This window comes from Perca fluviatilis, chromosome 21, assembly GCF_010015445.1.
Source record: "Perca fluviatilis chromosome 21, GENO_Pfluv_1.0, whole genome shotgun sequence".
Taxonomy (NCBI): Eukaryota; Metazoa; Chordata; class Actinopteri; order Perciformes; family Percidae; genus Perca; species Perca fluviatilis.
This window is the reverse complement of record NC_053132.1, coordinates 8,271,085-8,297,400: the sequence shown is the minus strand read 5'-3', so window position 1 is coordinate 8,297,400 and position 26,316 is coordinate 8,271,085. Positions and strand designations below refer to the sequence as shown.

General features: G+C 40.8%; 5 protein-coding genes across 14 annotated transcripts in view; 2 read left to right on the top strand and 3 right to left on the bottom strand.

Moving 5' to 3' along the window:
* tanc2b (tetratricopeptide repeat, ankyrin repeat and coiled-coil containing 2b) overlaps positions 1-1,253 on the bottom strand; it is a 156,271-nt gene extending 155,018 nt beyond the window's left edge. For all 6 annotated transcript variants that reach the window (XM_039788514.1, XM_039788517.1, XM_039788516.1 and 3 more), the window contains exon 1: positions 812-1,253. The gene's annotated coding sequence lies outside the window, so the exon portion shown is untranslated. The remainder of the gene's footprint in view (positions 1-811) is intronic.
* Positions 1,254-5,217: 3,964 nt separating this feature from the next.
* On the top strand, positions 5,218-8,295 carry LOC120551252 (E3 ubiquitin-protein ligase MARCHF7-like). The gene is made up of 8 exons (XM_039788533.1): positions 5,218-5,256; positions 5,377-5,474; positions 5,643-5,817; positions 5,963-6,992; positions 7,188-7,357; positions 7,447-7,553; positions 7,660-7,731; positions 8,120-8,295. Exons 2-8 carry the CDS (start codon positions 5,421-5,423, stop codon positions 8,207-8,209), a joined length of 1,698 nt encoding a protein of 565 aa, XP_039644467.1. The 5' UTR covers positions 5,218-5,256; positions 5,377-5,420; the 3' UTR covers positions 8,210-8,295.
* Positions 8,296-8,329: 34 nt separating this feature from the next.
* cntd1 (cyclin N-terminal domain containing 1) lies at positions 8,330-13,306 on the bottom strand. Of its 2 annotated transcripts, none has more exons than XM_039788535.1 (7): positions 13,202-13,306; positions 10,564-10,639; positions 10,274-10,445; positions 10,023-10,185; positions 9,750-9,894; positions 8,925-9,021; positions 8,330-8,689 (listed from the first exon to the last, which is right to left on the bottom strand). In XM_039788535.1, the coding sequence occupies exons 2-7, from the start codon at positions 10,623-10,625 to the stop codon at positions 8,576-8,578; spliced, it is 753 nt and encodes a 250-aa protein (XP_039644469.1). In that variant the 5' UTR covers positions 10,626-10,639; positions 13,202-13,306; the 3' UTR covers positions 8,330-8,575. The 2 variants fall into 2 exon arrangements, with proteins under 2 accessions (XP_039644469.1, XP_039644468.1); XM_039788534.1 differs by lacking the exon at positions 13,202-13,306 and adding an exon at positions 12,267-12,638.
* Positions 12,694-14,563, top strand: LOC120551255 (cytochrome c oxidase assembly factor 3 homolog, mitochondrial). Its single transcript, XM_039788536.1, has 2 exons — positions 12,694-13,028; positions 13,877-14,563. Exons 1-2 carry the CDS (start codon positions 12,833-12,835, stop codon positions 13,978-13,980), a joined length of 300 nt encoding a protein of 99 aa, XP_039644470.1. The 5' UTR covers positions 12,694-12,832; the 3' UTR covers positions 13,981-14,563.
* wnk4a (WNK lysine deficient protein kinase 4a) overlaps positions 14,564-26,316 on the bottom strand; it is a 46,597-nt gene continuing 34,844 nt past the window's right edge. For 2 of the 4 annotated variants that reach the window (XM_039788529.1, XM_039788531.1), the window contains exons 13-21: positions 25,775-25,948; positions 23,336-23,414; positions 22,972-23,076; positions 20,821-21,653; positions 19,902-19,989; positions 18,046-18,655; positions 16,699-16,904; positions 16,508-16,605; positions 14,564-16,392 (exon numbers count right to left, since the gene is read on the bottom strand). In XM_039788529.1, coding sequence (XP_039644463.1) covers positions 16,390-16,392; positions 16,508-16,605; positions 16,699-16,904; positions 18,046-18,655; positions 19,902-19,989; positions 20,821-21,653; positions 22,972-23,076; positions 23,336-23,414; positions 25,775-25,948 — 2,196 coding nt within the window. In that variant the 3' untranslated portion in view covers positions 14,564-16,389. Of the gene's footprint in view, positions 16,393-16,507; positions 16,606-16,698; positions 16,905-18,045; positions 18,656-19,449; positions 19,518-19,901; positions 19,990-20,820; positions 21,654-22,971; positions 23,077-23,335; positions 23,415-25,774; positions 25,949-26,316 lie in introns of those variants that run through there. The other 2 variants (XM_039788530.1, XM_039788532.1) reach the window with 2 other exon arrangements.

Here is a 26,316-nt window from a genome sequence, read left to right as displayed (position 1 = left end):
TAGGGAAATAAGTGTTTTCCCCTTCCAAACAACAGGCATTACGCAGATTAACAGCCTTTTGTTGAAACATACTATTACCACATAAGACCCTGTCGAGAAGGACCAGATGTCAGATAATAGGCTGTGCTGAGTGAGGTAGGTGCTGGCCTGAAGCCATTGAACAAGTAAGAACAGCTTCTTCCATATAAACCTCTACAACTCACGGACAGCTTGTTGTCTGGGTGGGCAACCCCTTATACCCGAGGCTGCATGTGTTGAATATAGGTTACACATAGAACATAAGTATCCCCTAAATTCACCCTAAAAAGGTAGCTATATATTTGTTTATGAATTAATACAGAATTGCCTTTATATTCATTCACCCTGTAAAGCCTCTGTTTTAAAATCATCTGCAGATTATGTGGTAGCCTCCCTGATTCTTAAAGGATATGCATGAATGACAATCACCAACAAACCATATAATATTACAACACAATTGTGTTGCACAGTTCTAATGTGAAAGTCATGAAAATGCATTGCACATGTTGCTGTCTGCGGATAAAAAAAAAAAGCTTGTTATTGTGTACAAAGGACCGGCTAAGTCTATCTCATTAAACACTACTGGGGGTGTTTATTGGCTTAGCTGCTCATAGGCTGAGCAGATGCAAGACACAGGCATTATAGGTTAAAGATTGGCTGCTGCGGGAGCCTGACACCTACATATAACACACACATTGTAGGCTATTACATGTCAAATCAAATAAACTTTCAAATGTAAATAGGCGCGGCTGAGAAAGAGCAGAAGTTGCTGTACAAAGAGAGGACAGATTACCTTTACTAGACTTGAACCTTTGTTTTTCTGGTCAGTTTTTGGGCATTAGATCCGTGCCTCCCCTGCTGCTGCTGCTGCTGCTGCTGGTGCTGCTGCGGCTCCGGGTACCGTGTCTGCTGCAGCGCTCCGTGCAGCTCTTCAATCCAAATTACCCGACCAGTCTGCACGTTTCCAAACGGTCCGAAATAGCTTAAGCAAGTGACTCTGAAAATAACTGCACCGATCAAAGCGGCTACATTCAGTCCAAATGCAGTAGCGACACCCATTGGCGTACGCGGCGCAAGCACGGTCTGCAGCAGGTAGCAGTGCCCGGACTGACGGCTACTTCTCGCCCGCCAAATGTGCCAAGTGTCGAGGCCATTCACAACTACAGTCATGTGTGTGTGGTGCAGTCAGAGCCAGTCGGTGCCCAGTGCCACGCAGCGCCGCAACATGGAGCACTGACCTGCGCCTATCACTGTGTCAAGTCACTTAGAGCCATCAAATATGCTACTTCCGGTACTCGTTTTCAAAATAAAACGCTTAACAGTCGCAATGTCTGCGTTGCCTTGTGCAAAGCGCGCAAACCAAAAATCTACACATGCTTAAAAATACACATGAACATAATGAAATTAAATGTATTCTCGTGCTTTACAATTTTGTGATCATTACTGCTTTACTTCCGGTATTAATTTAGGCCTACTGACCAGCTTGACTCAGCTTAATTCCCAGGAGGACACACGGAGCACAGGAACAAACATAAGCCTACAGTGGGGGTGGAAAGGCAGGCCTAATGAATTATGTATGATGAAATAAGGCACTAATACCTAAATCATTCATAATTATTCAAGAGAAACAAGGTCGATGCCAATCAAATTTCAATTCATCTCCCATGCAGGTCATGGCATCTGACATTTTGAATGATAGATGGAGAAAAGGTTGGCCAGTGTCAGACATTATCCGGACCTCTTCCTCAATCAGTCAATACAATTACAGGCCTATCAGCCAGAATTACAATCATGAATCCAGATGTTGCATATAGGGTAAAATGAACTTTGCACTGTGTTTGATTGTTGATGATGCATTTAGTATGTTGATGATGCATGTAGACTATTTTCCGTTTCCTTCCACTTTCTTTGTTTTGGAATTTAATATTCGGTGGATTAATAAGGACTATGGTTAACTGCTCCTCAGATCTCTGAAGGTTAAATTGATCTGAGTTTTCTCTGGCACAACTATTTTGCAGGAGCGCCGCCCATGACGATTCTCATTGGTTTAAAGAAATGCCATTAAACAAGAGCACGTTTTCCTCCCATCCCCGAATGCTGTGTGGAGTAGCCAGACCTTCCTTCAGCGCGCTTTGGAGGAGGGTCTGGCAAAGTGAGACTAGATTGTGGCATACAAGTTAAGTGGCCCTCAGCTGATCTATAAGGCATCAGTTGAATGTATCGCAATTAAACTAATGTAAATTGTTTGCTGAAAGGGTAATTTAAAGGGAACATTTAAATGTTTTGAGAACAATTTATTTTGATTATATCTGTGGTTGTTGTTGTTGTTGTTGTTGTTGTTGTTATAATGACTAGTGAATATAATAGCCCACCCGTTTTTATTTACCACCACATTAGTGCTGATTCATCCTGATTAGTGAATGATAATGTGCTTATCTGGTGTTAGCTGTAATCTGTTTATTCTCTTATCGTGTGATTTATTCGCAACCACTGATTAGCTATGAGAGAGAGGTATTGCAGTTGCCTCCATAAAGTGTCTTGGGGTCACTTTATGAGGTTTCTGCACACAAGTCTACACAGTAGCCTATAGCCACTTCTTTTTCAGTATTGCTGAGTAAATTTACCTCGGATTTGTATACACTCTATACACCCTGTCAAGAAAGTGCATAAAAAACTATTGAGCCTACAATTTTTGTGGCTTTTGTCCTCTTAAGTGTGAGGGTTGGTAGATGTATAGCAGCAGCAAGAACCAGTCAGCTAAATCTTATTCATTTCTGTCAAATCAACAACTCCCTTTCCAGTCTTTGGCAATTTAGTTGTATTGTAATATTTTATCTTTACTGCTCACTTTTCAATTATTATTTTGGAGGAAGATGTTCTTTCTTTTATTATATCTAAAGAAACATGCTGTGCTAACCCATCTTTAAGAAAGAAGCTATTCCATATACCACATTTGACACTTGGAGTATGGAGCCATGGAGTAACACATGCCAACATTGTAGATCATCTCAGCTTGTAAGCGATGTAACTAAATATATCCTTCAGTTGGCAGATATAAGAAACCCACCAAAGGTTAAAAGGTTCCCTCTCTGCAAATGGTAATGAGAAATACCTGAGGGAGGCCCTGGAAACTGGCTTTGGTGCAGGGATCCTGACAGTGTGTGCATGTGTGTCAGTCGGCGTGATGGACGAGGTGATCACAGATAGCCAAGTGGCTGAGCCCCCCCTTCCCTCCCACCTCTGGAAATGCTTCCACATTGAATCAAACCTGCCAGAGCTTTCTCTACCTCTGCCTTCCCTTATACTTCCCCCGCTGTCTGAATATAAAAAACGAAAACAGTAAAGGTGAGTGTACAACCCACTCTCCCTTTAACAGACTGCAAAGGGAGGTGAGATTAACAGGGCCTAACACAAGATTGCGGGGAGATCAGCAGCGTCATAAGGAGCCAGAGAGTGACTCAATGAAGCCTGCATGGCACCAGATCTTCTGCTAATCTACTGGCTCTCTGGCTCCTCTGGACTAGCACAGCTATGTGGGATGTTGGTATCTTTTAAACCACTCAGATGTTATGCTAATGTCAGACTGACTGATCACAGAGGCTGTGCTTTTATACGTGGTCATAGGGAGCAGAGATCCAGCTGCAAGTTTGTGTTCAATATTTTTATATTTAAATGTGAACAAAAAGTATTTAACGGTGCACCCAACATGTAAAATGCCAAAACAAGAATATTATTTTTTTGTTTTGTGTGTGTTTAATTAAGATAGCATAATCGACTCGAGTTAATTAAATGTGTTAATTAAATGTGTAATCTAAGATATTACATTTAACCATGTTTAATATCTTTATATAATTAAAACATGTTGACTAAATATAATTATTATTTAAAAGTAGGCTACATATACATGTATAAAATAAATATAAAATAAAATACAACAGAAGATATAATATAATAGAAAAAAAGAAAGAATGCAAACTGTATTTTAGAAAAAAACGTTATTTACATGAAACTAATTAATTTACAAAGACTTGACATTTGTTAATTAAGTACTTCAACGTTATTTATTATTATATCATACAGTTGATGAACAACAAAACCTCAACCAAAGAGTAAGCATGGCAACCGTTGCTAGGGAGCGACAGGGCGCATCCCTAAAGAGCAGATTTTTTTTGCCTCAGTCAGGACTTAACGACGACAACACACTAGAACAATATATTGGACAAGAAAAAAAAGTGTAAACTAGCTTTATGCATCCTACACAAAGAGTATAGAGGTACTTGTCCTACATCTACATCTTTATGGGTGCGCGTCATAGTTAAAGCATAAAGACGTGCACGGGACGCTAATCTCCATGGTAACGTCATTTGGACAACAACAAAAACAGTGGGGGATGTTTAAAGCATGGTTTAAAGAGGTCAACTTCACTTCGTCCTGTTCCTCTAGCTAGCTAGCTAACTGCCTTCATGTTTCCCATCGATCCGTCTAGCTAAGTGAGTCAAAGTGAGTCAACTTTGTTAAATTAGTGTTAAATAAGTACAGGAAAACGTAGCTAATGTTTACAATTGAACGTTAATTTTCACACAAAAATAGGGTCAGATTGTAACACTAGGCTAACGTTTTATATGCACATGAAGCTAGCTAGATAAAGTTGTCTTTTTTGAATGTTAAGGTCCCAAGATTAATTTAACTGCAGCTATAGATCGATCAAATGCCTTACTTTTAACTGAATGTCGATTTCCCAAAAGAATAACCAGGTTTACTATTTTCCCACAAGAAAAAAAAATAGGCCTATCTACATAATGAACTGGTATAGCTAATTGCATTTTTGAAAAACATTTAAAAATGAATTATACTTTTTTGTGAATTTCTAATGGTAAATACAAATGTAAAGTTGCAGGGAAAAAACGACAGGAAATGTTTCCTCAACTTGTAGCTAGATAACAAGTACAATAGTGTGTCTCAAACCGCGCACTTCTGTTACAAGTCTGAGGCTGTAACATTACCCTGTCAACACAATACACCTGACAGTGGATACAGGTGCTACAGCTTGCTACAGTAATTGCTTTCTCCTGTATTATTTCACACCTGAGCCTGCACAACTTCTTCACACTAGCTAGCTGCCATCTGTTATGTTGCAATTATGTCCCAGACACTGCAAACTACTTTGTGTGTTTTCAGCACTGTACCTCAAAACTGGGAGCAACAGGGCGCTGAAAACCTCATTAGGCGCTGAATACAGTATGTTTCGCGTGCAAAGGAAACAACTAGATTTGGACCATTGGGTACTGAAAGTTGCTAAAAAGTTGAACAGAAAACATTCTTCTTTGTCATCCACTGTCTCATTTTTCAATCTGTCAGGATCAAAAGTGGTAGATACAGAAGTGAAACGACAGATTCCAGGCATGCAGGCTTTTTCGACACTGTTGCAGCGCATGTCTGCAAGGAAGGCCTCAAAGGTGACAGCTTAAACACCATGCCACAATAACTTGTAGCATAAGAACTAGAAAATTACACCAGCTATATTCACAGCATTTTACCACAGTTTCAGTAAAGCAGCATCCAATACCCCTCTGAAGTAATGCAGATTTACACTCTACACACAAACCCTCTTTGCTTGCCACCAGCAGCCGTCCCCCTGCAGCGCTGGGAAAAGTGCTTTGTCTGAACCAGAGAGCCAATTGAATAAAGATTCGGAGTCCTGCCTTCAGGCTATCTCCAGTGGAACCCGGAGCATGTCTGCAGAGCTGGCAATGACTTCAAAGATTCCCCACAGAGAAAAGGCGCCCCTGGCATCCAGATGTAAGTTTTTTTTAGGATACAAATTGTGCTGCAGGTTATATGCCAGCACACAACTGGCCAGTTTCTTCCTATCTTCAGATACATGTATTATACTTTTGTAACACAACTTTTTTTCTTCTTCTTATTTTTTTCCAATACAACAAAGTACTCCCCGCAAAGGATCACAACGATCACAGGTCTGAGCGTGTGAAACACAAAGGATTAAAAGGATCCACCCAAGCGAGCAAGCAAACACAAAGCCGGGACGTCCTGAAGAGCAACAGCAAGATGAAACACCTTTTCAACAAAACAAACGTTGAGGATGTCATACACCCCAAAGCTGAGACTACGTTTGCCTTCCCAGCAAGTACTGACACTGTCCCGCATGTTCCCACACGTGATACAGGCTCACTGTACAGTGAATCTGAAGAAGAGGAGGAGGCAGATAATGACCCATCAAGCTCACTGTACAGTGAATCTGAAGAAGAGGAGGAGGCAGATAATGACCCATCAAGCTCACTGTACAGTGAATCTGAAGAAGAGGAGAAGGCAGATAATGACCCATCAAGCTCACTGTACAGTGAATCTGAAGAAGAGGAAGAGGCAGATAATGACCCATCAGGCTCCTGTCAGGGCACATTTAGAGAGGCCACCTATCCATGGCAAGTTTCTCGGTCAAGCTCAGCCTTCCGTTGCTTCTCTCACAGTTCACACCTAAGTACATCAACAGTTTCACCTGTTGGTCGTCATGGATACGGTCCTGGTCCTTTCCTGGAGCGAACAAGGCGACCTCATGCAGCATCGCTGTTATCTACCACTGACAAACTCAATAGGGGTTTTGTAGGCTGTGTGAGTAGCACTCAGCAGACACACCAACATCTCCATAAGTTTCAAAGCAGCTGGCCAAGCACAGCCTCTTCACACAGGACTGTCGGCTTCTGTTCTGCTGGGTTTGCTGAGAAGCAAAGCTACCGTACCACTGACTACAAATCGAGGTCTTCTAATGAGTCCTGGCGTCTAAGTGCCTCTGGACAGGTAGATAATCTGAATGTGGATGATATGACGACGTGTAGTGATATCAAAGAGCGAGTACCCAGTCAAGAATGTCAAGAAGCCCGGGAAGGAGCTACTGCTGCCCAAAACGCTCAGTCTCTAAAGGATCGCAGCAAAGAGACTGTTTGCAGACCCAAACAAAGGTGATAGGAAGATACTTTTTAAAAACATACCTATCTAAAGGCTTTTTAATAACACACTGAATAGCTCTGACTTTACTGGCAACTGATACAGTAAAGTATTTAATTGTACAGTTCTCAAAGACCATATTCAGATGTATGTTAGAATTAGGGTATAAAATCTTGTTTAATTTGAATTGTGTCATGTCCTTTTTTAAGGTTATTAGATGAGTCATCTGATGAGGAAGAAGGGGAGCAATGTCGAATCTGCCACAGTGGCGAGAGTTCACCAACCAACCCACTGATATCACCGTGCCTGTGTTCAGGCAGTATGCAGTTCGTTCACCTCGACTGCCTGAAGAAATGGATTAGGACAAAAATCGAGTCAGGTGAGTAGATAGCTATTGGGGACAAGTTGAATTCCCCACAGTCTGAAAGATCTGATCATGGTTGATATTTACTGTATCCACTTTTCCAGGGTCAGGGCCCTATACTGTCAAAAGATGTGAACTTTGTATGGGGAGGCTGACTCTGGACCCGGATACACTTCACTTGGACGTTTACTACAGAGAACAACAGCAACAGGTAAACAGAGACAGAACAATATTTAAATTAAATGAACTTGCTGTTTGAATATAAATATGAACGTAATTTATTAAAGCAATTTTGTCTTGCTCACACCTGTTTTTAGATGTTGGGCAACCCTGACCTGTATGATCTCAATGATGTGTTTGGAATGCTAAGGCGGCCAAGACTTGTGCACGTAAGCACACAATTGTTTTACTTATTCTTTCACCACACCACGGCACAGAATGTTTGATGTAGGACGACCCAACCTGAAGCATACAAAGAGATTATTAACTGATAGCGCTGAGGTATTTCAAGGATTACTACTATGAATAGATTGATATTTGTCAACAACTTCTTTGATATGTGAAGTCAAATTATTACCTAGATAAATAAGTACATTAGGAGTCAGACCTCATGAAAACATATGATCGATATAAGAAGAAAAGTTATGATTTTGACAATATCCTAGTATTTGTTTGTTTGTCCCAATTTTTATCAAATTACCAAATGAAAAACATATACTTTTGTGTAGAATGGAAACATTTTTGGTATCAAGTGGGATTTTTTAATTCTGTCCTCAGGTTCCGATATGGTCATTGCTTTCCAACCTAAGGAGAAGACTCCTCAGAGGGAGGAGGAACCCCTCACCACAAGAGACATCGGACACTTGATCCTCAGCCAAACTCCTTTTTTTTCCACATCTTTGCTGATGTGGAACTAAACACACATGTTTTACAATAAACCACCATGCATCTAATTCAAGTGAGCAGATCAATGTGGCACAGGAAATGTAAAAGCAGTGGAGATGTACACTTTATTAGGATTGAGATATTGTTTAATACAATATTTATTATTACATTTTGCATCAAGTGTTCATAAGTGATTTATTCTTTCATTACGTGAGATATTTCAGTACACAGATGTTGCTTTGTCTCAATCCAATCAGCTGATTTAGGTCCATGTTCTGCACTAACATAATACACAACGTAAACACTGAAAGTATAAAGCAGGATTCAGTGAATGAGTGTTATCGAGACTCAAGTTGGTGTTACAGAGGAACTGGTTTCAACAACGTGCATCAATGTCACATTAGCGAAATCGCTGATGCTTCTCGCTGAGATTCCTGTGATGTGGCTCAGTTCTCCCACAACCTGCAATGCATTCAAAGTATTCAAAGTAAGCCTACATCAACAAAACAGTTTGTATGGACTGTATTTAACAGATTAAGTACATACTAACATTAGTAAACTTTAATGCGGTAGATGACTTTATATGCTTTGATATGGCTGCATATAACGTCCACAATTTTGACATTTTAAACACTGAAAACAAATAATATTGTGAATGCAATTAAGTTTTTATTACTTATGAAATGAAGTGTTTTACCTGTTCCAATGTTCTGACACAGAGGATGAATGTAGCCACGGCGATGACACCAACACCAAGAAGCATGCAGTCTTCAGTCACTGTCACAAACTTCTCTCTGTTTATAGAGGGTTCATTCAGTAGTAAAGCTGCTAAAATCAATATTGTTATGTTAACAATGGATCAAATGACTACGTGTAATGAAAAAAGCTAGCCCTGGTAGTGAGGAAACAACAGAGTCCTCACCCGACTCGGGCAGCTTTATAACATCTTTCATTGTTTTGGTGCACCTTCACCGCTCATATAACGTTGCTTTAGCAGACAGCTGCTTTGAGCTAAAACTCTCTAAAAACCCTCTGTGCACTACCTGCCCAGCGCCAAACGGTAGACGGACAAAGTCAGTCACTAGCTGGTGGACATAGTGGAGCATTTAGTAGCTAAAGAGCCAGATACTTCCCTCAGGGTTAGTGGAAACCACAACAGAGCTAAAAGGAGAGTCAATATTAGACTTTTTGGCAACCTTTTGCAAAGTTCACCATTTCAACTTGAAAGGTGCCAGTGTTGTGTTCACAGCTTGTTTCTGCTGCCTCTAAGTGGCCAGAAAATCAGTTATTGCATGTGTAATAACCTACCGCCATACTGTTATAATTTAACAGCTCTGCGTTGCGGGGGGCAAGACATGTCTAACACAATGGTAAAAATTGAAACCAAAACAACAGACAGTTCTCAGCTGGTCGTAGTTTACTCAACTGCCAGTCCTGCAGCTTTCCCACTCTACCATGACAGTAAGCACCTGTTCCAAATAATCAGAGAATGGGGCTTAAAGGGAAATGGGAAATGTAATACCTCTGTTCTCTGGATGGGTTGACACACTGAGTGGTGGTCTCTAACAAGGAGCCGTAGATGGCAGTCCTCTGTAGGCTGACAAACTGGAGGACATGGTGGGACAGTTCATACAGTTGCTCCACAGGGATGGATGGCTCATTGTGTCCTATGAAAGTTTAGTCACCTCTTTTAAAGTCAGTACAGCTGTTCAATGGATATGACTTGTTTTGATTATATCCACAGAATTTGTGTTACATCCTAATACTTCACATAAGTTGTTTAAATATATCTTACCAAGCACCTCCAGAAGGATTTCCACATATGTCAGTGGGTTAGGAGCATTTAGTCTGTATTCAAGCCCTTTTAAGACCATCAGCTCTGATTCCAGCACAGTCTGCTTGGAAACACTGTGGCCCACTGAATGCAGAAAGCGTACAGCAGTGTTGTTGTCGATTATCTAGAACGTGTTTGGAGAATTATAGATTTGTGTTGTTTCTAATCACAGGGTACTGAAAGTTAGTAATCGTAGGAATCGCCGAACTTACCTGACTGTGTAAAAACAGTTTGCTTGCAAGTTGCACGCAGGAGAAGACGATGAGGGGGAATTTCTCTTTGAGCTTGTCAAACACAGCATCCTCGTAACTTTCTGGTTGATCAGCCGCTGCACCCTGAGGTGTGGGTGTGGTCAACAAATCTGTGAGGTGCTTGACCATGAACCTGGGGGAGATAATTATTCACATAGAGGCTAAACCATATAACCACATTTCATTTCTATGGGCTAAACAAATATAATAAGAGGTGTGGTGGGTCAAAGCAAAAAAAAACTCCTTCTTACCTTTGAAGTAATTCAACGGCATGGTATCCAGCCAGCGGATCAAGTCTTAGTTTTTTAGTCATCAGGAAGATGTATTCTAAGTAAAACCAGAGAGGGAGGCAGGGGAACACTGAACAAAACATAAAAATCTTCCTATTTTAAGTGAACTCAGCATGCTAAAATGTATTAAAATAGAGCCAATATATGTACAGGGAGAGATCATGTAGTTCTGTAAAATAAGATCACAAAAATATGAGTCATTATTCTCCAGATTGTATGGGTTATTCATGAGCTATTTGCAGTGATGCTAATTGGACAAATAGATGAAATACACAGAAATGAAAAATTATAAATATTTTGCATCATTTGTCAAGATACAAATCATCCTCTAGATGATGAGCTAAAATAACACATCAGTCCAGAAAGACAGGAAAAAGGTAATTGAGTCATTGTAATGGAAGAATATTTGAAATTCAGATTATCTTTCCTTCATACCTTTTTTTGGGTGAAAACAGTTGGGAGCCATAAAATGATTATATTTAACAACCATGAATCACAACCATGCTAGGTTCTCGACACCACCCAGCAGCTAACATTAGCTAAATTGTATATTGTGACTGGCCAGTTTTTCCATTGACCAGTCAGTTGGAAAGAAATGTAAAAATCTGTGAGATTAGCAGGTTAGTAGTAAGCCAGCACAGCCACTGAGAAACACGTTAAAGAAACAGACAGAAACGAAGTATCCTCCATGAATTTATTTAGATAAAATGTATTTAGATAAAATGTATTTAGCGGTTATGTGAACATACAAAGAAGCATATGGTTGTAATTAACACTTCTTTTCATCTGCTACTCCTAAGGTGCTGCTGGCAGCGGGGAGACTGTGCTACCTGGAGGACTTTGTATTAAAAAGTGGCCTCCATAATAACAGGGCTCACAATTCCAGGTGTATGAAAGACTTGATGACAGTGTACAGTGAAGTATAGTCCTGTACAGGTTAGTCAATCTCAACTGCTGACAAATGTATTAACATTACTGCAGAATGAGTCTGCACCTGGTCTGCCCCCTACAGTTGCAATAATTACAGTTTACATATAGTACTGTAGGTCTACAAAAACCTCGTTTATATACAGTAATTGTAAATATATTAGCAACCATAACATAATATATATTATAGTTGAAACGACTGTAGTAGTAAAGTAGGCTATATGGAGAATATAGCTGTGAAAGCATTAATTAGGAGGGGAAATAAGCATTCTGCAATGTGGAGGTCACACTAATTGTCACAGCTGTGTGAAATTTAAGAAACTCTAAGTTGCACATAACACAATAGATGGCTTAAATCACCTGGATGCCCTATAGAGAAATTTGAGAAAATTGAATTTGAGAGATAATGTTAACTTAGCTAGCTACCTCGGTAAAAAAAAAAGAAGAAGAAAAATGCATTGTTTCTCCAAATAACGGTTATTAATGAAACCCAGGTGAAAATCTGACGTTTGGAATGATTCGCATTTAAAACGGGCAAAATGTCACATGCACTGTGTATTATATAGTCTATGGTCACATGTCATTATTCCATTAAAATTTGTTAGCAAGCTAAAATTATTAGGCTAACGTTACATTTATATTATTATTATTATTATTATTATTATTATTATTATTATTATTATTATAGAAATTGTAAAGACAAATGATGTCTCTATGGTAACGTTAACGTTACTTACCCATTAGTCTTTTATCTTTGAAGTTTCCGCTACATTTGGATAAACTGTTGAGGTTATCTTTGTTTCTTTTGTTGAGATTGACAAGACAATCTGTGAGTAGGTCAAAAGAGGCTTCTCGAAACTTGAAACTTATACTTGGGCTCGGCGCACAAAAGAAACTTTTCGCCATTTACACTGAGTAACGGTGGTCTTCCTTAAAGCACAAAACGTTACATCTAGCTACGTTTACAAACAACGAAGTCTATAATTAGGAAATTGGAAAACCAAAATAAATAAATCGTTTCCAGAAGATGGCGCTGTTCCCTCGTTTTTTACACAAGGACAATCCAACGTCTCCTTGTAGGAACCACAGGTAGGAACCATAGCTGCCGTTGGGGCTCATTTGGATGTTGCACAGTTTTTCATATGTCTATGCATACTTGGTGGCGCTCAGCGCAGATTTCATAACATGCTGATGGGCTACTCACAGCGTAAATAGACGCCTCCAGCTCACCGTAGATCATTTGAATAACGGCTGCTCGTGCCACTGTTGTGAAACAACCCAACAACCCTCACTGACTGCAGACATGGCCGACCAGACGCCGAAGGAGTCCGGTGCTCGCGTTGCGACCAGGATAGACCCGATGAAAGATGGTCTTTCTCGTGAACAGATGCATTTCATCCGGCAGGTAGAGCTCGAACAGTGGAAGAAGAAAACCCAGAAGCTGCGGACACGAAACGTTGTGACGGGCCTCGCCATTGGAGCAATCGTTATGGGAATTTGTATCCTTGCCAAGCACACCAACCACAAGGTGAACTATGTAACGTTAGCTTAGCATGCTAAAGTTACTCAGGTTAGATGATACAACCAGCGGTAGGTTCTTACTGCATGTTGAGTTTGAAACTTTATTGACTGTTAGTTGTAAGGTATTTTAATGAGGTAAAGTATACAGTACCTGCCTGATTGCTTCCTGGTGTTGCATCAACCTGCTCCCCTATGCGTCAGTTGGTATTTGTGATAGCAGATGTTGCAAACTTAAGATAACATTTAGCTGTCCCAGTGAATGCCCACTTGTCTTGTTTTTAAACTGAAATGTCAAGATTTTTTTTTTTTCTGGAGTCTCATACTCTTTGAAGCACATGTTTGTCTGGAAAAGTCAGGTGGGCTTCCACATTTACACAATTTATATAGAGGTAGACTAAATTTTAGAAACCCCTCCCATAAAACGCAACACAATTAAACTGCACCGCAGCTCCCAAAATGACCGTAGAGATGAATTAACACTTTATTTTTTTAACCGTTTAAACAAAATTGAACATTACGACCTTCATGGACTCAGGAACTATTGCAGGAAGGTTGAATTAGACTGCGTTAGTTTTAGCTAGGTGTACCTAATAATCTGGCAACTGAGTGTATAAGATTTCCCAAAAAAGATAGGAATTTTTGGTGTTTTAATAATGAATAAAGACAACATTAAGGTCTTCACACAGACAGCTAAATCTCCTCCGTCTCCAAGCAATTGGATAAACACCTGACTGATAAAGTGCTTGCGTCTCTCTTTGTGATGTTATGTTTTATGCTTTTCTTCTTGCTGTCAAATACTTTCCTTGACCACTTGCTCCCTTACTAGACGGCTACACATTTTACTCCGTCTCCCAGGAGAAGATCATGGATGAAATTGATGAAGAGGCCAAGCGTGCAAGACTGCAGGGACCAAAGACCGGTGCCAACTGAGACACATGTGTCGCCCTGTTTTTAGACTGCGTGTCTGTCCTGCGCTTAACTGTCTGAGAAGGGACTTACGTGGACACTGATTCCACTGATTTATATTCAATGGCAGGCCACTGTTTTTTTCATGTTGAGAAAGCGGTGGACTTTGTATTGTCTTGATTGTGAAGGTTAATTGTGAGGTTCTGCTGCTGACTTATAACTAGACGTGTCTTGATTTTGATTAAGTTTGCCTGTCAGTGGAAAGGACTAATCCACTGACCTTCCATGCTACCCAGAAGGCCAGACTGTAGAGTAATTACAACCCTTACCTAACAGGTTTTCAGGCCTGATCAAGTGATGTTCAAGGGACATGTACTAAATTTCAATCAGCTAATGATGTTGAATCTACAGTGGCCTTTAACAGCAAAGAAATGCCAGTGACACTGCTGAAATGAAACACGGATTAACCTGTTGAAACATATTTATGTCAAAAAAGTGATAATTTGTAAAATAAAAATCTAATGTATTTGATTTTTTTTAAACAATCATGTCTGTGGAACTATTTATGCATGATACAAAGACAGTAGTAAAGATGACATAAAAGCCGTGGTATTTACAACTGCATTTATTTTTGTCAAAATTTGATATAGTCATCTAGCCACTGAATCTTGAGAGTAAAAATATAAAATAAGACATTGTACAGGAAAGGCACAGATTCAGCATGGCAGGACAGCAGCAGCTTCAGAAAGCAACACAATTATATATCTACATTCAAAATTATTTGAATATATTATGAACTTTGGAAAATCTTACAGGAGTTTCACTGCCAGAAAATTCAGTGTGTGTAGTGTGAATATTTTATAAGGCATCAGCTAAACATTCACAGCTTGGACTGATTTCTCCAAATCTCACAATGTACTAATTATTTTAAACTTTGGGACAGTAGATCGTCATTACTATGATCAAACCTAAACTGGAGAATATTCTCTACCTCCCTCATGGAAAAAAAATGATTTGGCTCTTCCTTGAGTGAACACAGTTTTATCCACAAATGTGTCAAAATGAGTGAGAACAAAAGAAGATGTTACTAAAGTGCACAAGGTGCTTGATCTACGGAACAAGCGACAAATGTGATTTTTGCTTGAGCAAGAATAAAGGTTGCTGACATGTTTAGTTTCCTTGTAACTTGTAAACATGATCTATAAATGCACTTACACTATATACACATGTACAATCAACAGGAAAGAGCCAGTAGTCTAAAACCTAAGTGGATTTTTCACATCTAATCAATGCAAAGAAAAAAATCATTTTTAATATAAACCAGCTATAGTATTTGAAAATTGTGTGATGTGAAGTCTTCTGCACATTTAACCAAACCTTTTCCCATTTAATACTTTGGAAAAACAGATTTTCTTTCTTTTGTAGCTACATGCCAACATTTCTGAAGCATTAACCTCTTCATATGTATGCATTTATAGAACTGATATCTCCTTATTGTACCTCTCTACAATGAAAAGTCATTTTCACTACATCTAAAAATGTCAGGACTGCAGTTTAACTTCTCAGGGCTGAGCCTAGAGAATGTAGGTCATCCAATCACTAAAGAAACCAGTACTACAACAAAATACGTTCTTGAATAAATGAAACTGTGCAATGCATCTAGACTGTTCTGGTCAGACACCTGGAAGGCAATAATGTGAGTGTATTCACTGTGCAGTCAGCAGGTGCTCAAACATTAAAAAACTACAGCCAATAAGTTGCAAGATTATCCCATAAGTTGTTGTTTGTGTACAACAACGGTCAGTAAATATGTCAGACCTTCGCGGTGGTTCACATTACTGTGCTCAGATAAATTAACGGCAGTGAATCAGACATGCAGAAAACAGGAACAGGATCTTCACTCTGGTTCAAAGTCATAGTAAAGTGCCACCGGAGCTCAAAAGACTATGACTGTGCAGCACTTTGTACCAGCACTTTGACTGCATTAATGCTAACAAGCTTGCTCAGAAGAAAAAAAAAAAACATCTAAAGAAACCTGTTTTGCAGAATTACGTGTATCGGCTGCCTGGACTAAAGTTGATTCATTCTGAACCGTTTATTCTTATTTACAAAAGAGCAATATTGAACATGTCATTTTTAACATGAACCAGATTGGAAGGTGTTTTTGTTCTTCCGCTGCAACAAATTCACCAGATCTGACAGAGGGCTGAAAGCTGGATGTTACAGTTCCTGTGTAAATCCAGCTTTATTGATCAAAGTTTATATATACATATATACGTTGAGGTAAATGACCACTGGCAGAGGGAAGCAGTTTGCTGATCGGTGTGCCAGTGGAAAGTGTTAAAGCGATCCGCCTACGGGACGGGTTTGACCACTGCAGTTACACTTCAGATGAGGTAGTCCAGATATACAGCGTGCTTGGCTGAGAGTTTCTTACTAGGAAAACGAGAAGAAAATAAATACATAAAGTAAGAACAACGTATTTTTTTTTTTTTTAAGTTTAACAAGTAAATAATAGTAATATGAAGTTTGTAAAAACATATTCACTCACTTTTCTACTAATGTCAGTGGCAAAGGTGACCCCTTTACTTTGTTTATCCTGGGAGCTGCTGCTGCTGCTGCCTCCAAGGGAGTTTCTCCTTATGATACCTAGCAAAACAAAAACATGCGTTTTATAACCCAATTAGACATAAGGTTGTCACATAGATTCCAGGCAATAAATGTGGGGATAGGCTTGCTTACCTGGGATTGGCAACATGTCCAAGCGCTGCAGGCTGTTCCTGCGGGACGAGGGGAAGGCACTCCCCTTGGACAGGCGGCGCTGACGACTGGACAGCATAGCAGCAGGAGAGACGATGCCTGGGGGGGGGGCCTTCCCTGTCTTCTCATACAGCTCCTCAATCTCTCTCTTCTGGGCGGCCTGCAGGGCCTGCACCTCCTTTAGGTGTCTGATAAGGGACAAAATGTAATACATTTAAGTGGTTGAAGGCTCTCTTCTGTTGCTTGGAAAAGTCAGGGAAACAGGTAGTCCTTGGTATGGCTGGGCAATATATCGATATTATATCGATATCGTGATATGAGACTGGATATCGTCTTAGATTTTGGATATCGTAATATTGTGATATGTCACAAGTGTTGTCTTTTCCTGGTTTTAATGGCTGCATTACAGTAAAGTGATGTCATTTTTTTGAACTTACCAGACTGTTCTAGCTTTTCTATTATTTGCCTTTACCCACTTAGTTATTATATACACATTAATGATGATTATTTATCAAAAATCGCATTGTGGAAATATTTTTTTGTAAGCACCAATTGTCAACCCTACAATATCGCCGCAATATCGATATTGAGGTATTTGGTCAACAATATCGTGATATTAGATTTTTTCGCCCAGCTCTAGTCCTTGGAAATCTTGGAAGGCATGTGGATTTGAGGAAATTAAGGCCTAAATGGTAGTGGTGAAGCAATGTTTACAGAATGTCTCCAATGTGAGGATTTGTTGCTTGTCTCTGTTTGATGTATTTATAATTTGATTATCTTTGGGATTTGGACTATTTGTTGGACAAAACAAGCAGCGATCTTGGGCTCTGGTGAATTGTGATAAACATGCATCAATATTTTTTGGCATGTAGCAGACTTAATTAAAAAAAAATTAACAGATGAATCAATAATGCAAATAATCGTTTGTCAGCCTGGCAAAATTAATTGATAGGCCTCAGGCTCTTTTTCTCATCGGAATAACACCTCATATTCTGATGAAAACCTTTGGATGGAGATTTGTGTTCATACAGGAGAGTTGTTCAGTTTTAAAATTGAAGAATGTACCTTAAACGTCCAGCGTAAAGACTGAGTAGAACTTTCTTGATGGCTTCACAATGTCAAATCTTTGACTTAAATCTTGTGTTACACCAAAACATGAAGTCCAAAGTTTTACCAAAGATCATAAAAGTAATTTCAAAAAGTGTCTATGTGAGTGTTAGAGCCCAGGTGAAAACTCTTAATATTCATCCTTTTTTTCCCCCCTCTTTTCAATTTCAAAAAGCCCTCTGTTTGTGTTAATATACTGTTTACAGCATCTATGTCACTCACTTCTCTCGGAGTTCCTGAAGCTCTAACAGCATCTCTGCGTCGTCACTGTCGGAGTCATCGCTGCTTATGTAGGGAGCGTTGCGGTTGTAAGTCATCGTCCAGAGATGGTGAAGGGCGTTGCTGTACTGCGGGCTGCCTGACGCTCCGTCCCAAAGCCTCCCCTCCAACTCAGCAGCCGTCACTGAGAGTCCGCTGTCCGCAGACGTTCCCATCAGGCTCAGGCTGTGCGCTCTCCTCCGACTCCTTTTCCTCGTCCTCGGTCGTTCCCCAATAACCTCTTCCTCCTCTTCCTCATCCTCTTCTTCTCTGGCCCGTTGCTGCTGCTGCTGCTGCTCCGTGCTCCCAGCCCATCCCACCAGCCCGTCAACGTCCTGGACGACCCCTGTCGACCCGCTGTGGGGATGTGGGTGTGGGGGGGACATGGTGAGGGAGGTGGCCAGGCTCGTCTCAGACTCCCCCTGCTCCTCTGTGCTGCTCTCTGACAGAGTGCTGCCGCTGTCTGCTGGCTGCGGTGCAGCAGGTACAGCACCTACTGGCACAGCGGGCGCAGGGATGTGCATGCTGGGTGTCACCTGGAATCGCCCAACAGTGACTGGGGCAGACACAACTTCTGTAATATAGAAGGGAAGGTGTTAATCTAAATGCTGTACACTCGTTTTATTTACCTCGACTTATTTCCTATAAGACAAAAATATATAAATAACCTAATTAAGTATTTAAATGTACGTCTAATCTTGGACTTCTTTTAAAAAAGAAACATTATATATATATAAACATTATATTGGTAATTCTAGTAAGTTAATACCCCCTATACTTACTTCTAGTGTCCATGAATGAGAAGTTGTAACATCTGGACAGCCAATTTATATGAGAGACAATCAATCACTGGCTAAACAGTAGTGACTGTTCTATAATCTGATCAGAGCTGATTGGTCCTCTGAACAAAGCTCTTTCTAGACTATCAGGGTTTGATTCAAACTGAATCATGGGGGTATTTGTATAACTGTGTTTTCACTGTGTCTTATTTCCCAATCTTCCACCACGGGAGGATATCCTCTGCAGCATAGAGCCTGAATGTATGGCAGTGATAATACCTGATAATTGTGATGAAGTTGTTTATCTGTTGTCACATACAAGTGACGCACACAGTTTGAGTCATTGCACGTACTCACAGGGTTTTAAATCCTGCAGTACCCCAGCTTGCCCACTAAGTGTCCTTCTTACAGTAAAGACAGACGTTTGACAAGCGTTTGGGTCTGTGCCCTCTGAAACAGAGAGACTCTGTTGAATGTGGGCTTCTAAATAGAGGATAAACACTGACGGGCGTGGATACGGGAGGAGAGGCCTCTAACGAGTGTGGCTGCTCACCGATTGGCCATTGCCAGTGGGCAGAAGTACACCTACGTTTGTGCTCGTTTTGAATGGAACACTACATCCAGACTTGACGTTACGCAATGGCTCCTGAGGCACCGCTAATAGGTGATAATGTCACCAAGGATAGAGAGAGAAAGAGAGGGATAGAGAGAGGGAACCGAAAAAAAAAATGAAAAGTCAAATTGGCCGTAACAGACTGTTCGGACTGTACTTAATACATCATAAAAAGGAGCAGGAGGGAAAAAAACTTGTGACTTTTAGCTGTGGCATTTTTGTAGCATTTGTGTGTATACACAAGCATGTGTGTGTGTGTGTGTGAGAATTTGTTTGGGGGGCAAACATCAGCATCATGCAGTATATGTCATCTCCCAGCCCCCTGGCTAGTAACATACAACACATTAGGTGTTTATGATCCAGAAACGGAGGAAAAACTGCTGCAGGAACATAAGAAAAACATGCACAGAGTTACCGGTATTTCTTACCAGATTCAGTGGAAGAGGCTTTTGGTGTTGGGGTACTGGTTTTCATCTCAGGTACAGTGGGTTGCAATGCAGTGCTGAAGGATGATAACTGGACAGGAAGAACAAACATTGTTAGTATTAGTGCTACAGACGATTGGGTATTGGCCAGATGGGACCGATCCATATTCAAAGTCTTTCTAAAATTCAGTGTTTGAGTTATCAGTCATTACCAACTCCATTTTAGTGACACAGAAATCCCTGGCCTAATGCTTGCTTGAAATTAATGAAATGATGCGAATGAGTTTGACACAGTGCAGTACACAGATTTTGAATAAGGGGAAAACTGTAATTGGTATCGGCATTTAGAGTTGAGGTATTGGAATAGAAAAGGTGGATAGGTGTATCCAAGTTTTTTTTTTAAAGATTTTTTTGGGGCATTTCAGCCTTTAATGAAAAGAACAGCTACATATGAAAGGGGAGAGAGAGGGGGATGACATGGAGGAAAATCGTCACAGGTCGGACTCGAACCCTGGACCTTCCGCATCGAGGCATACACCTCTATATATGTGCGCCTGCTCCACCAACTGAGCTAACCCGGCCACATCCCAAGTTGTTTTTAATGAATCCATCAAATAAACAGCCCAAGTTGGCATCTTCAAATAGCTTGTTCTGTCCTACCAACAGTCCAAAATATTCTATTTACAATAATTTAAAATAGAGGAAAAGAGCAAATCCTCACATTTAAGCAACTGGAATCGGTAAATGTTTGGCCTTTTGGCCTGAAAAATGATTAATGATTAAATTTGTTTATTCATTTTCTGTCAGTTAAATAATCAATTAATGGACTAATAATTTCATTAATTTGCATGCACACAACATCATTTTAAAGTAATCTTAACGGAGTAAAACATTGAGTAAAAAGTGACTGGAGGTGACTCACAGTGCTTCCTGGGCTCGCTGAGGGTGATGAGGACAGATCAGATAAGGAGTTTGAACTGGAGACTTCTGATTTGGGTTCCGCCTGGGCTGGAACCTGTGCTGAGTATGAGGCCACATAACTGTGGCGACTGTCCTCCTGGGTCAGGCTGGGGGGACTGGATAGTCCAGCCTGCTGTAAAGGCTCCTGAGGAACCAGTGGAGGAGTGGAAGGCATAGAAGGTGGAGAAACAGGATGCATCCAGCTTGGATGACTGCTCTGAGGAAAACCGCCTTCTTCCATTAGAGGCGTATCAGGGCTATAGTAGACGTTCTGCGCTGTGGGGTAAGGCACCTCTACTGCTGAGGTCTGGTAATGCTGTGGGTAGATGGAGGGGTAACCTGACTGTGGGGCCATGTGAGTAGGTAGCTGGTGGTGGTAGCCTGGATAGGAGGGCATCCCCTGGGTGGGCATGCCTGCAGGAGGGATGAAAGACTGGGCCATGCTCATGGCCATGGAGATGACATTTGCTAAGGAAAACAAGGGCTGTGTGTGGGAGGGCCACATGTTGGGATGCTGATGGGAAGGTGGAGACATGGTGGCACCATCATTGCTGCAAGGGCTTGGGGTCTCATTCGGAGGAATTGGGGAACCGGGGGCTGGTGAGGGAACAGTGGGGAAGGAGGGGTTACTAGCTACACGTGTGAGCGGAGGATGGATGCCTGGTTCGGGGGAACCCGGAGCGCCTGGGTATGGGAATGGGAAGGGACTGTGGCCCATGAAGGACAAGTAGTAGTGCTGGTGGTGCGGCAGGAGAGACGCAGGGTTGTGGTGGTGCTGAAAAGGGAGGGGAGACCCTGAAAAACAAAGATAAAAAATGATTATTTGTTAATATAAAGTTTTAATTTGAAGTCAGTTATCTTGGGTAAAAACTGACTGTGCTAGAAAAAGTGAGGAAGTACAAAAAGTAAAACGTTTGTTTTTCTTTAATTTAACTTTTATGTCAGGATAACTAATAAGTGGAATTTTACAGTGCACAGTTGCAGTGGAGTATTGGACAGAATTGATCCAGATAAACAAGTTAGATCACTCATTCTTCCACTCTCTCCTCAGGGTTTGGTCAGTCTAATTCTACATGCAGCCCCTTGCCAAGACATACGCCATGTGGAGCATAAATCTTTCCCGTATTTTCAAATGATGGGTTTCCATGGTGAACAAAAGAGTTTTGTTTAAAGCAGTATCCGACTATAATTGCATTCGTAAAGCCAGAGCAGTTGCACACCGGGCTTACGTGGCTGTGAGGGATTCAGCATCAATGGAGCGAGCAAGGCTTTTACATACGACATTTTCGAGGAGTTTAAATGGAACACACGTGTGTACTGTGTACACAACTTTTTTGGGGTCTGATTGTAAGACTAAAGTAGTCAGGATTTCTACATCAGTCCTCGGGGAATAGTTGAGAATGCCAATATCCTAGCCCCATCCATTGATTTAACATTTACCTCAACAATGGCTCCACAGTTATAAACCACACCTCCTGTTCCTGATGATGCAAACCAGCCTCTACTTTTTCCATGCTGACGGAAACGTAGGTTAGGCAACACTTTTTTAGGGTGGTGGGTGGCCAAGAAGCATTGCGCAAGCGACCATGCGGTGGACGTCAAGCAGAGAGGGGACACAGGACAAGAGGAGACGAGAGTGTTCAGATACAGGGGACATATGGAGGATATGTGTTCTTTAATTGACTTCAAATGCCCCTCCTGTGGGGAATGAGACTTTGATGGGGGGAGGAGGCTTTCTTGGAAATTCTGTAGGAGTTTGTGCTGGCAAACAGATGTTGCCGACTATCACAGCACTGAAGCTCATGCTTTACAGCGACAGCATTCACAGCTCTCTAAAAGCCAAAAAGCGCCCTTCAGGTGAGGTAATTACCCAAGAGGCCCTGCTGCAAAGCGGACACAGACGAAGGCTTTGAGGTGTAGGGATGGGGGATGGCGCCATGCGAATGTCTGAACAATACAAGAACGGGCCCTGAGAAGGGGAGGAGGGATTTATGAGGTAGCTGAGCTTTGCTTTGACTTATTCTTTGCCAAAGGACTGTAACAATTTTTCAGTGTGCTGAAACAGTAAACAATGCTGGGCCTCTTCACGTAGGGACCAGAGAGGGCTATTTACCTGGGGCGTTGTGGAAAGACTGTGAGCGTAGTAGAGGTCGCCCAGGTGAAGTAATGTCTGGACTGAAGACGTCTTCATTGGGACACGGGGTAGAGCCACAAACCCCTACGCCAAGACACATGCATGAGTGGTTGACCATGCACACACACAATGATCATGCACAGTTAAAAATATATGCATACGAACGAATGCAAGTTATTCGGACAGGCTGTGAGAAAGACAGTCCTTAATGCAGTTCACACACACTTAATGTTACTCATTTTTTTAGACGTTCATGACATGACAAAAATGGCAAACATTCATTTGCTTCATTTAAAATGTAATCAACTCAAGCATGAAATTATCCTTTAAATGGGTGGATTACCTGTAAATTCATCAGACCAGTCGAGAGACTTACCAGGCAGAGAATAGGAGTGTGGTCGAGGCAAGGTGTGCAGATTAGGCTGTAAGAGAGCACATTTGATAAAACTCAATCTCCACTTCCAGCCATGGTACGATTCAGCTGCAGTATAAAACTACTTTGCAGGTTTGATCGGCAACACTAATAGGTGGGTAGCAACTGGACTGTTGAGTATTGTTATTGTATTAATGTAGTACTATGGTAGTATTTGTACTACATCTATCATGCCTGATGCAGAATACAGTAAGTGTCTTTGAAACAGAACTCCATATTTCACTTTCATAAAATTGGGGGGCTTCTGAGACACAGATGTTAAAAACAGAATTGACAAAATCGATGCAGAGACGGATGAGATTTAATAAATTTGAGTCCCCATTATGGGTCAAGCTCCAAAATCAATCAATCCTACACTTACACCCTTAATGCAACTTATTAGCTTCTTTGATTAGACCCGAATCCTAGGTAATAATGCAGGCTTTCTGCTAACATACCCAGGTGATATATGTTGAGTAATTTTGTCAGACAAAGCTTCTTCAAAAGCACAGAAGTTCTATGGTTTTATTGGTTGTTTAGTAACCCCTAATGAATTTATTTTGACAAGTAAACTCCATTAAATGCCCCTCAAGCAAGGAACTAAAACAATAGAGGCCTCAGACTTCAGATGATATAAATTGGATGACCCTGAGGCCTAAGCCTCTAGTTAGTACAGCATTTATTAAGTGGATAAAAAAGTTAATACTAAGACGGCCGTAAAGAATTTATTGTTAGTTTGTGAAGGAGCTGTTCCCATAATAAATCCCATGTTATTAACCAGATCATTTTATGTAAAGTCATTTAACCTTCATATTCTGGGCAAATTGCCGCTGTAATCTGGCTCCATCTGCAAAATCTGAAACTACGAATTGTTCTCTGCTGATTTGTTTTAGCCACAGGGATAGAAAGGTCGGTCTGTAAAATATCGACTTTTAGATGGATTGCCATTAAATTTTGCACAGACATTCGTGGCTTCTAGACGATGAATCCTCATGTCTTTGGTGATCCTCTGACCTTTTCCCCTAGTGCCACCAGCAGATCCATTTTTTTTAATTATCCTGTGAAATATCTCAACGTCTTTTAGATGGATTGGCACAGCTGTACTTTGTGTTTAGTGCTAATGAGCAAATGGTAACATGCGTAAATGGATGACAGTACACCCGCTTTACATCAGTATGTTAACATTTAGCTCAAAGCACTGCTGGGCCCCAAGTCTAGCCATGGCTGCAGACTACTAGTCTCGTTCTTTTAAGTGGTAGGTAAAGGAAACAAGCAACAGCTAAACAAGCATGGCTTTCCTGTACACTGTCTCTTCCCAAAACTCTCAGAATAGTGCCCTACCTCAGTTACAACAGCCAGAACAGAAATAGATAGCCGAGTCTCTGGGCTGGTGGGTTTCTCTCTAACTCGACTAGCTTGGTCTGGTTTTTTGGCCGGACAGTGATGGGGAAAGCAGCCATAGTGAGTCTTGGGAGATGTGGTCCATGCAGTGTTTTTAATCTGGTCCTGGAGTGGAGCCAGGAGAGATTTATACACAGCGTATCAGGGTAATTATGTAGCCAACGGGTCGGAACAAGTTAGATAGTTGGCGGTAAAGGTTTACTGGTCTTACTTGTCCTACATGATCCTTTTCTCCATTATTTATGAACATCTTAGATAATTTGAACTAAAGAGCACAAGGAGATTTTGTTCTGTGTGATCTACAGAGTGGAACATATGCTGGCAGAACAGACACTTCTTTTCCTTTAAACAGACATACTGTATCTGGTGTGGCATTAGGTCATATCTTGTACTGGATGACAAGGCTCCAAACAACTCTTTTTGTTTAATTCCTCGAAGTCCTCATTTTACAGTTTCACAGAATTTCAATTCAGAAAGGCTTAATAAAGCCAAACATACATTATTGTACCCATTCAATGTGGGCAGATATGCTGGAAAGTTCATTATGGTGTAGGCACTGGAAAGGATTTGTGGTTTGGGGAACAAATAAACATGAAATAAAAGGAGGCATGGGGTATGTTTCCAAAATCATAGGGATTTATGACGTTATTGGTTTTGGTAACATCATGTTCTAAATGAAAGAACTACCTCAGGGGGTTTTAGGAACACTTAACCTTGTATCTTTAAGGGCAAGCCTCAAGAGGGATTATGGACAGTGAAGAAAGCACTCTGAGGTTATTTTATTCCCATTGTAGGAAGCACTACTCTACAGCTTTCCATATTTGCACCAGATTTATGGGCCTGTCTGAGAGAAGAACAGCTAGACACACCATAGCTGATGTAATTTATGATGATCGGACAGCACAGTCAAACAGTTACTTCCTTTGTTCTCAGCTAACAATGCTGCGATGAGGAGGTGTGACGGCTGACCTGTGAGGAAGACATTGGGTTAACCCCGTTGTGATAAGCAGGCTGGGGAACTCGGGTCCCGCTGGAGTGGACCGGATGCTCTTTGGCCATCAGAGCCTCGGCCCGTTTGATTATGTCGCCCATGCGGTGGATGAAGCCCTCCTTCTCTGATGGCAGGATGAACTCATTGTGCACCTTGAAGGCAAAAGGACAATGGTGGAAGAAGTATTTAGAAACTTTACCTAAGTTAAAAGTAGCAATACAAGGTAAATATTCTATATTAATAATAAAAGTCCGGCATTTATCCATTCAATCTAAGTAAAGTACACAGGTATTATTAGCACAATACATAAAGTATCAAAATTACTACAGAAAAATATCCCCCGTGAGTGTAATGATATATTATATTAGTAACATTGTTAACGTGTAAGTCTTTTACTGTTTTAGCTGTTCAAGGTGGCTCTAATTTGATCTACTTTATATAAAGTTGGGGAGTTAAATTTATTAAAATACATCATATTTTAGAAGTCCATCATATGCTTCTGAAAAGTTTAGAGTAACTT